Raw genomic sequence first — 14,390 nt, forward strand, 5'->3', positions numbered from 1 at the left:
TCATCATTAGAGGAGATCCTACCATGGCACTCTTAAGCGCTTCTAACCGCCTAGCGGCTCCCTAATCAATTAATCAACTATTGTGGTTTCGCTAAATTGGAGAAAAATGGAAACATGTTCTAGAAATTAGGGTTACGCTATACTATTTAACCAAGCTCTTGATCTTGCGAGACTTGGCTTGATCCTTTTCCCCCGTTTTTGCACAATCTTCCCTTTATCTGGATAGGGCTTTTGCCGAGTTTTTAGGCTAAAAAAGGTATACATTTTTCAAATTGAGGGAGTTAAAGTTATTATATTACATACTTTAAGTGTTTTTTTTTTACAAAAGAGCCAACTTTCTCAGGTTTGCTATAAGATGGCGAGAGTTCGTAGACACCCTTTTTTTGTGAGATGAAATTATTCGTCGGTCCCCACTAGAAAACGGGTCATTTGTCATCTTGCATAATAACGAGTTCACAAAATAAGAAGGATTTCACAAATCCTAAGAATATTTCGTACTTTATCCTATAAAATAGTTAAGATACATATGAATAAGTTGAAAATTAATGCATCTCGCAAAAAAAGAAAACTCCATGGCTTTGTTATGGCAGATACGAAGGTCGATTGAAATCTTAATGAGAAAAATAGCAGATATACTTCATTTCAACATGTCTAACCGATTAAACATATGAACGGTTAAAACTCTATTAAGTGAACCAAAAAAAACATACAACCCTAAAATATGTTGGTATCAGATAAGTGTTGTCCGAATTACTTACTTGCATCATCATAATATCCAATAGATTTTTGACTAATATTTTCGAACAATTAACTCGCATTCATGTCATCAATCATCACATCTTAGCAATGAAAAAACAAATAGATATGACATCATCCATCGAGAGGATAGTCAATAAATTCTTTCAAACAGTGACACGCTCTGATCATAACAGTAAAAGATATGATATTGTTAACAAAATCACGATGACATTTTTTTTGATGCAGGAAAAAGGGTGGAAACTCCCGTATGCTGAAAATGGTCTAAAGTTAGAAGAATAGGAATATGTTCTTCCTGAATGCCTACGCTAAGCAATATCTATCAATCCATTAGTGTAGTTTAAGAATATTCTATCATTAAAGGAAAAGTTAAAGTGACCAAAAGCATGAACTTAATGTACAAGCCATGGCAACATCGATCAATCGCAACCGATTTCGAGAAACTACTGAGTAATTCAAGTAGCAAATTTAGAATCACCGATAAAAAGGGCCATGGAGAGAAGTGATTTTTCTTAAAGGAGATTAATTATGGGCAATATTTTATCTCAGATTCGTGGTCATATTGCAGCAAGGAAAAGACCATCGCCACCGCAACCATCGCAGCCACCACCACCACCACCACCACCAAACCTGTCATTAGTTCTTAATCCGAAAGGTCCAAGTAGATCTGGATCTAGAAAATCAAGAAATGGCTCCAAGAACAAGTATGCGTACATCCCGGACAACTATTCTTCGTTAGAACAGGTTCATTCTCCCTATATAAGTTTTGATTCAAGTATTGTATATATATATATATATATATATATATATATTTCTAAAGATCGAGTATTCTATGTGAGAATTGAATACATGGAATCTCATTAGATTACTCTCCAAAAAAGCACTTGACGAGAGAAACGAGGTTCAATCATATATAGAGGAAAAAATTTCCAAGTTAGCTGATATGGAACGCTAACACGTCCCTCCAACAGAGGCTAGACGTGCACAGATTTGTCCCAATGTATTGAGAGGGGATTAAACGGGTACAGATTGTCCCAAAGTGTAGAGTCCCTAAAACAGTAGACATTGGCTCTGAATATTAACTGTGATGCAAAATCCTTATATATTTTTGTTGCAAATGATATACGAACGATGTACGAGTTGGTTTTGGATTTCATTTTTGCAGGTTACACAAGCACTAAGAGAATCTGGATTAGAGTCTTCTAATCTTATCCTTGGAATAGATTTCACCAAGAGTAACGAATGGACAGGTTTTCGTCACTGCTGTACAAGACTTGAGTTCTTTATAGAATCAAACAATTGTGTGCGTCCTACGTAAAAGCGTTCCAATAAGTTTACAAGACACTTTTGAGATAAAGTATCTGATTAATTTTTATACGACAATATTTGAAATTCTCGTAGTTCATACAAAAGCTAATACAACGTCTTATTTTAACAGTGTCGTAAAAACGAACTCGTGATTTGTTGTTGTTGTGATTATTGAAGCTGAATAACAAATCTAATGCCTAGATTTGCTTCTGATAGGTAAAGTTTCATTCAATAATCGTAGCCTTCATGCGATTGGTGATTTTCCAAATCCGTATGAGAAGGCCATATCTATCATCGGACAGACCCTTGCTCCTTTTGATGACGACAATTTGATTCCGTGTTTTGGATTTGGCGATGGTACGTACAGGTTTTCATCACAATTTAGTTTCGAAATGTTTATCGATGATCTAACTTAATGAGCTTATATATCTTTTAATCGAATTCATAGCAACGACACACGATCAGGAGGTGTTTAGCTTTCACGATGATGCTTCCCCTTGTCATGGCTTTGAGGAAGTCTTAACTTGCTACAAAAGGGTTGTTGCAAATGTGCAATTGGCTGGTATATAAATATTTATATATTGGGTTCGTTCAAATAAGAAGACTAAATATCATGAGAAGGGAAGATTCATATGTGAATCGACATCAGAGATTAATCATATGCATTCATATATACATTTTCAAATGGATTTTTTTTCAATGATTCACATATGAACCTTCTTTTAACCTCATTTTCTCACGATATTTAGTCTTTTTAATCATTTGAATATATGCTAATTTGATTTTTTTAAGGTTAAACAAACTACTAATTATAGTTGACAAACTCATGAAACTTGTTTTTGAAGGACCAACATCTTATGCAGCTGTTGTCAACGCAGCCATGGATATAGTAGAGAAAAGTGGAGGTCAATTTCATATTCTAGTCATCATAGCAGATGGCCAGGTTGGTTTTAAAGATTATTATCTTACTACTAGAAGTGTTAAAGACGATTCTAGAATATTCTAGACTGATCTAGACTGATGGAGATGCTTCATGAGTGAAGGTTACAAGAAGTATCAATACAAGTGATGGAGATGTCAGTTTGCAGGAGCAGAAAACCATTAGCTCAATTGTTGAAGCAAGGTATATATATATATGTATAACATAGCTTCATCAATTCATCCCAATCTACTTGGTCAAACTTCTTTAATTGTCCTAAAAGTCAAAACGCATCGATGGATCTAGAATATTCTAGACTAGAATACTAACTCGATCGATTGTTGAAACAAGGTTAAACGCATTGCCAAAAACCACTTATAAAACATTTCTAGATCAGTCTTAACACTCGAATTCGTGATCAAAATTCACTAGTTAGTGCATAATTTCTTGCATCAATTTTACGTATGATGGAATCAGTTTGTATCCTCTCGTGATCGTTCTTGTTGGCGTCGGAGATGGTCCATGGGACGACATGAGAAAGTTCGATGACAAGATTCCTACTCGTGGGTTCGATAATTTTCAGGTAATACAAACACACGATCCCTTACTTTTAACTCAAACTCATTACTTTTCATATCTTCAGATTTTCAAAATATTTAAGATTCCGTCCTTTTATACCTCAAAAGATAAATCATTGCTCTTTTTCCATCTCTAGTTTGTCAATTTTACCGGTATCATGTCAAAAGATTCAAGTCCGCCTCACAAAGAAGCGGCTTTTGCGTTGGCAGCCCTTATGGAGATCCCAATACAATACACGGCTGTCACCGAACTCGGCTTACTTGGGTACGTACATACATACATACATATATATATATATATACATACATACATATATATATATATATATACATACATACATATATATATATATATATACATTCATACATATATATATATATATCATCCGATTTAACTTATATTCTAGTTAATTTTCTCCAACGTTCGATTTCTAGGAAAAGGAACAGTTCCCACAACAAAAGGGATAATTTAATTTCTGTTAGATTTGAATAGATATGATTCTATAACAATGGTTTTAATGCTTGCATTGGCCAAATAAGACGGGTGACTACGAATAGGAAGAGAATAACTCCACGACAACCTCCTCGTCCGAGAGGCCATGCTCATGTTCCTCAAGGAATTACCAACCCGACATCTACAGAAAACGACGAAAACAAGGTTCTATCGCTTCGATTCTCTCACAAGTCAAACTTTATATATACAGAAGATCAATTTTTAGTGTATATATATATATATATATATATTTATATACTTGACTTGTTTCTTTTATGCAACTTTGATGAAGACCTGTCCAATCTGTCTCACAAATGATAAGGATATGGCCTTTGGGTGTGGACATATGGTGAGTCACATTGCTAGCTCCTTTTACCTTTTTGTTGAAGATCGAGGCTGTTAATTTTCGGTAACGAGACTTGTAACAGGCTTGTCGAGAATGCGGATCAAGATTAAGCCGTTGCCATATATGTCGCCAGGAAATCAGCTCCCGGATCAGGCTATATACGGGATGATTGTATAGTCAAGATACATATATAACTACATACAATTAAGAACCAATTTGAATGGAAGTTTGAGATTTCTTGAAAATAAGTTTGAAACATTATTGAATTTTGTGGGTTTCTGATTGAACTGTTGGAAAAATAAGTTCGTAGTTGCGCTGATCACATTTCATGCATCTCTTGGGGTTGTTCGTTTACCTCTTAATAGTTCTATTAAGAGGCAGCCTCTGAATCGTTAAAAAGTGATCTTGTTTGGGAAAAAAATCTTCCTCTTAATGGTTCTTAAATCCTCTGAATGATTTTGCATCATGGGCCTCCCTTGACCATTTTGCACTCTAATTTCAGTGTAAACAATTACCCAACAACTATATTTCATTTTGCACTATATTATGAGAGTCTTTTAATCATTCTGACCACTTAATTATTCTGCACAAAACCATTCAGAAACTACCAAACAGCCTCCTTTAATCCATGATAAATTATGTGTTTTAGACTACCAGCAATGTGTGCTGACAGACGGAGTACATTACCAACAGACTCGTTTCCAACGGATTATTGATGGATATTTCCGTGACGAAGTTTCTTTGTTTTATAAAATATATTTACCGAATGGATTATTCTTTCTCTTAGATTACCAAGGGATATATCCATCAGTAAAAGTTGGTTTTTTAAAGAAAAATATTCGAAGATATTTTTATATCTTGTATTGCAATTTATAATTTCCAAAAGAGTAAGTAATATTAAAAATGGCTAAACAACATACTAAATTACATAAATCCACTTTACAAATATACAATCATCTTCAGATATTGTAATTACGCTTCCGAAGGAAAGATAACGAACTTCAAACACGAACCACAAGGTCGTCTTATTTACAATTGCATGCAAACATCCGCAATTAAGCTCAAAGGCCTCAGTACTATGCTTATCGTATGATAAAAGTATCTTAACACGACAAGTACCACTGGACAAGCAAATCACCTTTAAGGATCCATTCCACTGCCCCTATATTCAATTAAAAGACTAGAAAACCTCTCCAGCATAAGTTCCCAAATCTTCAAAAACTCGTACAAGGATATTGAGTAGACGGTTGATGTATCAGACTCGACCTAATGCCTTGTTGAATAGGTTGAGTTATAGGGAGATTGGCCTTGCAAAAAGGCTAAATAATATGTCTATAGGCAAAGGGAAGGGGGAAGGAAAGTCCATTCAGAGACTTTGTTAGCTCGCTCTTTTCAAGCAGGTTGGAAGCTAGGAAAGATGGTAACGATGTGATATGGTTCCGAAGGATGAACCGGATATGGACAGTTCCAACAAGATTTCATTCTTGAACAAAAATCCATTTGGGGCACCAGCACAAGCAAAAATGGTGGAAAAGTCTATTGTTTGAACCAATGCCTTAAGCCACTCAGCCATACCTAACATCATACAAATAAAGAACTACGAACATCTAGAATCTACTAAATTGGGCATTTTCGTTTATCGACATATATTGTTGGGTCCCACGGGATCCAACGTATGTGTATCACTCTCGTCAGCTACATAGCTCAATAAAACTACATTTAGAAGAGTACTTGCATACATTAAATAACGTAACAACATTTCATTTTCAATAATAAGTCCATAAACTCATGTAAGAGGCTCACGTACATACAATGCAGCAACAATCTTCTACTTATATTGTCACCTTAACAAAGTAAAAAACCTCAATAAAACTCCATAACGAAGGTTCTTATAAAAACCTCAGTTTTTATTTTTTTTAATTTATAAAAAATGTAATTTTATTTAAAGATTAATATATATATATATATATATATATATATACTATGAAATTATAAAGAAAAGTCAAACACAATTATTGATTTTCCCTCTTTTATATTAGTTTTAATTTGTTAATTTATATATTTTATCAATATATTTGAAAAACAATTAAAACATAAACATAATTTTATATTATAATTAAAAAAGTATAAAATTACATAAATATTAATCTTTATAAAAAGTAACACTAAATAATAAATAGTAATATAGATCGCTCGTAATCTCGATTCGACCAAATATGTTCAACCAAGTCACAAGAGAGTTGATAATGAACTTCATGTGAATGCATCTCAGAATTTTATTAAAGATATTCTTGGAATCCGTGAACGTTGAAATATTTGTGTTATATTATCTACCTCCTCAACAAAATAATATATATATATATATATATATATATAATAAGAAACTTAAAAATTAAACTTACTAATACAAAATCTTGTATATTCTATAAGAAACGAAAAATAAAACAAAATAAAAATTATTTTGTAAAAATTAATTTATTTTGTTAATCAATTTTAACTTATGTGTTTTATAATTTATTAAAATAAAATAGTTAAGAAATAATAAAAATAATATATCAAATAATAACAAAAAAAAAACATCTTCAATAGCTTCTCAAAACACAGAAAATCTAAGATTTTTTGAGTTTTTTCTTGCTCCAACAAATTTTCCAAAATAAAAAAAAAGTATGAGAGAGAATGTAATTTTCTTGGAAAATGGGAATTTTTTCAAAAACAACATATTGTTATTTCCAATATAAAGGCATCCAAAAAAACCAATGAAATAAATGGAAATGAGAGAGAAATAACTTTTGTAATATTATTAAATATTTAGTAAATAATTAATGTTGAAATCTTTAAAAATGGAATTTTTTTTTTTTGGAGATTTTGGAGAAATCATGAATAATTTGTTGAAGATGTTATAAAATTTGTAAAATCATTTTAATGTTAATTGGTCGGAAAACACAAAGTTAAAGGTATTTGTTTCCTGTATACATCCCTATAATCACTGAACATCGACACCAAATGATTTTCATTGATCGATAAACCAAGGTTCTTTGCAAAAGTCATAAAATAAATTAAAGCAGTTCAAATGGCAAAAGTTGTAACCATCTGTGTACATAGATTCCACAGATAACCATGCATTAACAACTGAAAACAAACGGTCCACAGTATATAATATGAAAATCCAAACTGAGTTAATGCAAACTTGTTTAACGTAACCCATACGATTTCCGAAGACTTTCAACATCATGTCCATCAAGAGAACTGCCGGGAAAGAGATCCTACAAAAGCAGAACAAAATCTAGATTAGATTAGAGAATGCCAAAAACTTTAAAACGAATAAAATTAAACATGAAATAGTAAAAAAGATTACGTCAAGCGTCTTCTTCATTGTGTTGTTCCTTCTTTTGTTGCTCCTACGCGGCTTTTTCCCCGTAACAGCAAAAATGTCATCTTCAATCTCCTGTTTAGTGAGAGAAATCTCGAACTTTGTCGTATTCGACTTGCCACCTTTCTGTGGGAGAGCCCTCTTTTTTGGCACCTTGAGCTGCTCGTCCTTTGCAGGAGCCCTAGAAATCGGTACAGATGGTTGAACTGATGTTGACGAGTTAATTTCAGAATTAGTTAAGTCAACACAGCCTTTAATCTCGTGAGATTTTGAGTTTGGTGAAGACATTGCTTCTTGAGAGTATCAATTTCTTCAAAGATTGAATGATTTCAAGAGATTATAAAACAATCAAGGAGTTGTTGCAAGAAGGGAAAAACCATGGTAATAAATGTTTAGATATTATGCATTTAATATAAAATCAAGCTAAGATTTCCATTTGAAAATGATTTGACTTTGACCGTTATTAAAATATTTTAATATAATGTTTTTTTAAAATTATATTTTAATATGATTTAATTTAATAAAATAACCTAAAAATATAAATTAAAGAATAACGGAATTCACACTGCTGTATTAGCGCAAGATGGCTCACTTTACTGGACGAAACCTACCAAAAGATGCAAAAAGTTACCTCAAGGTAATGTGGTTTGCGTCGTCTTGGTGCGATTGCACAGCCCGGCGTGAAAGGGTAACTCAGCTGACAAAAAACTGTAAAATTATTAATATGTAGCTGAAATTTTTCCGCTTTGTGTCAGGCGAGTAGGCCCATTCTCTTTGGGTCGTGAAATCGCACCCAGCGGCACGAAACCATGTTAGCGAGAGGCAAGTTTTGGCAAGTTTGGTCAGGTAAGGTGGGCCATCTCGCCTTAATATCCAAGATCATAAAGGGCGATACGAAATATGTGGTTTTTTCAATCTGTATACTTTTAAACTATTTTGTTTAATTAAGTCATATAAAAGGTTGCATTTTTAATTAACCCTTTTTGCAATTGTGGATGTATGTGATGTTTTGTTCAAATGTATATTCATTTTTGCCTATATAAATAATAAGTAATTAAAACTATTTTGTTGAGCATATTAAAAACAGTCGTTATACGTATTTGATATGTAAAGCGATGTGACGTTTAACTTGAACATTACTGTGTCATATAATAAGTATATGATTAATTATCAGATTAAACGAGAAAATTCATATGTAAATAATAATGTTAAACAAACCGACTTTATTGATATCAAATCCTTGTACAATTAATTTTACTCTCCAACACATTAATAATTAATTTTCCAAAAATAACTTTTGGGAATGTTGAATGAGCACAAAAAGAAAATAATTAATTGGTGGATTTGAAATATAATATATATTGCAATATAATTTAAACTATTACATGTTTTTTAATTCATATTCCATCCAAGGAGATTAGTTATGCACAATAGTTAAAAAAATAAAATATGAGCTAAGATGAGAAGTATAAGAAAGGATTTGAACCCTTGATTACTTTTAATTGCAAACCAACTCATGGATTGTGCTTTAAAACGGAATTGATCTGGTGTATCACATTAGTGTTGATCTACTGTTTCTCTTCGTTTAAGATTGATCCAAGTATGAGAATCTCTTATACTCTGATGGCTATAACTTTTATTCTCATCAGAACTCAACTCCTATATTAAAACTGCATTTTGACAAACACAACGATATGCGGTATTTAAAATGATTGGCATTCGCTTTAATTCACTAGCATTTGCCCTTTACATGTTAACACAGCGACAAGAAACGTCAATGCAACATTGGGAAAAGGTTAATTGTTAAACGACATCATTAAATTGATAACTGATGTCTCATGACATCAATGATTGTGATTAACAAACGACTAAGATATGTTTGTGTCTGTTCTCAAATAAGTATTAAGAGTTTACTCATAATATTTAGTTATCAATGACTAGTTTAAGACTCAGTTTCTACACTGCTAATTAATTTGAAGTCTTCAACAAAATAGTTCTCAGAAATCTCTTTTTGGAGCTAGACAACGAGAATTAATGTAACTTCTTAATTCATCCTTGGTTACATCGACTCAATTATTGTTTAACTTAGGATACATAACCATTGATGACAGAAAGCAAAACAGTCCATTTAATATGTTGTTATGAAAAAAAAAATTAACGCATACATGTAGAAAATCAGTATTATGCATTTCAAAGACTTTCGTCATGGCCACCTAAGCAAACTGCTGGGAAGGAGATCCTAAGGTAATATCAAAAACTAGGTTAGAGAATACCTAAAATGTTGGAATGTATAAATTGTTACAAATGAGAAAAACGTGTTTACATGAAGATCTATTTTTGTTGTGTTGTCCATCATTTTACTATTATAAAGGAACCTTGTACCTCTGTTAGAGTATAGTCTCATGTCAGCTAGACTTGCACAATTTCATCTCTATATATGTTGGATAACCTCCTCTCCTCAAGGGCTCTTTTGGATATTATCTGGGGGTTTCACATATTCTCATATTATATCAGAGTCAATGTATATACCACTTTAAGGAATTGACATTCTGGGTAATTTATACTCACCTAGGGGCTCTTGACCAAAATAGTCTTTTGTAAAAAAACTAATTTAGAAGTCAAAACAATCATTGGGAGGGGAAGTTTATTGGGAAGGGAAAAAGATAGGAGTGGTCACGTGGGCCATTACACGCGTCGTTGCACGTAGGGGTGAGCATAGGCGGGTACCTGCCCTTTTTGACAGGAACCGGAATCGGAACCGGAACCGGCGGTTCTTGAGATATCGGAACCGGAACCGGTTAGAGCGGTTCTTAAATTTTTGGAACCGGAACCGGAACTGCCGGGAACCGGTTCCGGTTCCGGGTACCCGCTTCCTAAAATATTAAAATTTTATTGTTTAGAAATAAAAAATAAAACATTGCCAAAACACTAAATAAATAAGCAAGAATACAAATTATACAAAATAATTGTTACAAATATTGTTTAACGATTACAAACTATAATAGACTAAAAGAAAATATTCAAAGTTTAACGATTACATATTATAATGGTAAATGTTCAAAGTTTAACGATTACTAGTATGAATCCGATGAATACACAATTTGAAAGAAATACGAATCATTTTATATGGAGAATTTAGATGAAGAATGAAAATGACGACGTGCTTTCAAGATGTAAACCTAATATAAATATGGTATTAAAAAATAATAATTATTTTTTTACTTGAAAAATACCGGGTACCCGGCGGGTAACGGTTTCGAAAAATTGAGAACCGGAACCGGAACCATACTCAATCGGTTCCGTATTTTAGGAACCGGAACCGGAACCACTCATATCGGTTCCGGTTCCGGAACCGGCAGTTCCAAGGCGGTTCCGGTTCCATAGCCGGGTACCCGGTTCCGCTGCTCACCCGTAGTCGCACGCTCCTCCCTTCCATGCGCTTAAGCGGCTGATATCCTCACCTGACACCGTCAGCTTTTGTCCCTCAAGTCATATGAATGTCAAACACAGTTGGCTTTAGTCAAATCATGCCCAGATTCCGTCAGCTTTATCAGATTCTGGAGTATTTGGTGGGCCAGTTAGCGTCGGATGAGGATGAGGGAGAAACGCATGGTTAAATTTGTAAAAAAATGTATTTTAGGGAGGACAAGATGTGTGATATATAAGGTTATCCACACAGCATCGGCTCTACGAACTAACAAGAGGTCAGTCGCGAGAGATAGATGGGGTGGTCCGGGAGTAGGCTGGAGGGAGGGGATTCAAAAAAATTAGGTGAAATATTTGTTCCAGAACGATGTTCTGCCTTGATGAGTTGTTTTTTTACCTTCAACACTTTGTATAATCAAATTTTTACCACCACCAATATCAACTCTCTATATAATCCGATTTTTTATACCAACAACATCAACTCTTTATATAATGGAATTTTTACACCACCAATATCAAACCAAACATACAATTTTAAATATTTAGTTATCATTTTCACTGCCATTGAGTCATTGACCGTCATTTGACCGTTGTTCATCAGGGTAAGTTTTCTTAGATTAAAAGAATAACACATTTTTATTATTCATTAACTTGGATTTATATGTTATTTTTGTAACCTCTTTATATTATATCTACTAGGGAGATTATTATCCAACACTTGTGATCCAACTCATATGGAGTGATTGGAACTGTCTCTTGCCTTTGGTTCGTCTCATGTAGAACGAGTGGAATATATCAATATATATTGGGGGTGACCCAACCCATACAGAGTGACTGGAACAATATCTTAGTGTGGGTTCAGTTGATTGCTTCCATCACCACGACAAAAGAAGACAAAATAGTGGTCAAAGTGAATGGTCAAATCGAGGGGGAATCTGGTCACATGGGGGAGGGGGACGGGTGGGCCATTATGCATGTTGTCGCACGCTCCTCCCTTCTCTGCATATAACCGCCTGATGCGGTGGCTGACGTTGTCGGCTTTTGTCATATCTCCTCGGCTTTAGTCAAATCTTCTCACGTCTTGTCATATAATGGCGTATTTGGTGGGCCGTTTAGCGTTGGTGAGGAGAAAGGAGGAACCAATGGTCAAAAGGCTATTTTGGTTAATAACCCCTCGCCTAGCCTCCTCTCATCACATTGGGACAATTTGTGCCTGTCTAGTCTCCGTTGAAAGGGACATGTTAGAATCCCACATTGGGCTCTATTGGAACCATCTTCTCCTCCAAATGGCTCTTTCGTATGGGTTCCAAATATTCTCACAACCCGTAAAGTCAAATAGATCTTCAATTTCTAATTCTGGAAGAGAAATCGAGAACTTGTGCATCATGTGTTATTTCATATGATTTTTTCAATCTAAGACTAAGATTTAGAATATTAATTAACATATATTTGTTTCATAATATGTTTGTTTGACATGTACTTGGTTCATAAATGTGAATACTTTTTACATTTTGTGAAACAAAAAATACAGGTAAAAAAGTTTCACATTGTGAACAATATACATATGAAACAAACACACTGTAAACAAATTTACTTTAGTCAATACATCAAATATTATATTAGAACGAAAAAAATATGTGAAAAAAATCTTAAGGTAGAAGTTCGCACAAATCTCACAAATTTTGGAGTTCTCAAATGATTAAGCTCGTATGTGTGTGTGTGTATAGGATTGGGGTTCGATGAGAAGTAGAGTTAATGTGAGAAATATAAGAAGGGATCTCCATCCTTGGATGCACATTATGATGGAATGCACCAAGTTGAGATGTATCGAGATGCACCAGATCAATCTTCGTATCAATAGATGATTCATGGGTGGTTTGAGATTAAAGGTGATCAAGAGTCCAGATCCCTTCTTACGTTTATATATATATATATATATATATATATATATACACACACACACACAGGGGGGATAGATTGCAAACAGGCTATTTCATGCAAACTATAGAAACCACCATCAACCAATAGAATAATTTCATGTTTTTCTCTTTATTTTTAATAAATAAAGGTATGAATGTCATTTTACTTTGTAATGGTTAATCTTTGTAATGTTTTAATTGTTTCCAAGTATGGAAAATTAAATATAGTAACTATTTTTAAGGAAACTATAAATCAATTTATTTTAATATATAATTATTACCATTAATATTTTATACAATTTTTATTAATCTAAAAATACTACATCAATTACAAAGTCTATTTGGTAATAATTTATTTCGTAAAACAAATGTCATTAATGAAACCATGTTATACAGTTTTCAAAATGTTTAAAAAATGAAACTAATTTCATTTTGGTTGGAAACATTTATTTTCAATATCTTTTATTGGTGAAAAAAAATTAAAGTGTTACTTACCTCATAATTTCTCCATTTTGGAGAAAGTCTAAAAAATCCATTATAACAAAATATTTATCAAAATCTTAACTTTCTTTTATTGAAGATGCTCTAATTGAATGTATTTTAACAGCTGAATGATCATAACGAGACTCGTAACTTAGTTGGTCAGCTATACATAATTGGGTTAACAAATCCAAATTTTATAATGTATGTAAATTATAATAATTAATTTAAAATTCGTTTAATTAACAAATTATATTATCTAATTTTCCTTTACTATCTTATTTGTATTAGTTAACATATTATATTATTAGGATTTGTTTTAGATATATTATGAAATGTTGTAATTGATAATTTTTCAGGATGTCCTATTTATCATTTTACATTTTTCATATAATTTTTTTTTGAAGTATATAATATTTATATACGGCAAATAGAATAAATAAATTCACACACCCTTCTCACATTTGATGAGGTTTGAACCCTTAACCTCCTGAAGGCCAATGACTCACATACCACTAGGCCAAAGGCCCTTTGGTATTTTTCATATAACTTATTAGCTAACTTATATCAAACGTGATTTATTCATCAGTTAACTTGTCAGCTACAAGCTAGTTTATCAACCATAAGTTAATTTATCAACTTACAACTAGCTTATCAGCTAGTTTGTCAAACATAGCCTAAAACTATAAATACAAAAAAAAAGCAAATTATTATGACTAAGTAGTAAATATATATATATATATATATATATATATATATATATAGGGTTGGGTTCACGTGAGACCAAACGTTTTT

The 14,390-nt window shown here is 32.8% G+C and overlaps 1 protein-coding gene across 1 annotated transcript; it reads left to right on the forward strand.

The window, feature by feature from the left end:
* Positions 1-1,284: 1,284 nt before the first annotated feature.
* LOC112502560 (E3 ubiquitin-protein ligase RGLG4) lies at positions 1,285-4,572 on the forward strand. Its single transcript, XM_025106512.1, has 11 exons — positions 1,285-1,500; positions 1,922-2,006; positions 2,281-2,421; positions 2,513-2,626; positions 2,910-3,007; positions 3,108-3,187; positions 3,461-3,566; positions 3,699-3,826; positions 4,102-4,219; positions 4,347-4,403; positions 4,483-4,572. The coding sequence occupies exons 1-11, from the start codon at positions 1,285-1,287 to the stop codon at positions 4,567-4,569; spliced, it is 1,230 nt and encodes a 409-aa protein (XP_024962280.1). The 3' UTR covers positions 4,570-4,572.
* Positions 4,573-14,390: the final 9,818 nt, after the last annotated feature.

The sequence above is a fragment of the Cynara cardunculus genome, unplaced genomic scaffold (genome assembly GCF_001531365.2).
Source record: "Cynara cardunculus var. scolymus isolate 2C unplaced genomic scaffold, CcrdV1 Un_Scaffold_1581, whole genome shotgun sequence".
NCBI classification, from domain to species: Eukaryota; Viridiplantae; Streptophyta; class Magnoliopsida; order Asterales; family Asteraceae; genus Cynara; species Cynara cardunculus.

What these genes read in the sequence shown, in the direction of transcription:
- LOC112502560 (XM_025106512.1), top strand. Translation starts at nt 1,285, where the DNA reads ATGGGCAATATTTTATCTCAGATTCGTGGTCATATTGCAGCAAGGAAA. An exon ending in ACTATTCTTCGTTAGAACAG is followed by an intron (nt 1,501 to 1,921) that starts GTTCATTCTCCC and finishes TCATTTTTGCAG; the next exon opens with GTTACACAAGCACTAAGAGA. An exon ending in TGCAAATGTGCAATTGGCTG is followed by an intron (nt 2,627 to 2,909) that starts GTATATAAATAT and finishes TTGTTTTTGAAG; the next exon opens with GACCAACATCTTATGCAGCT.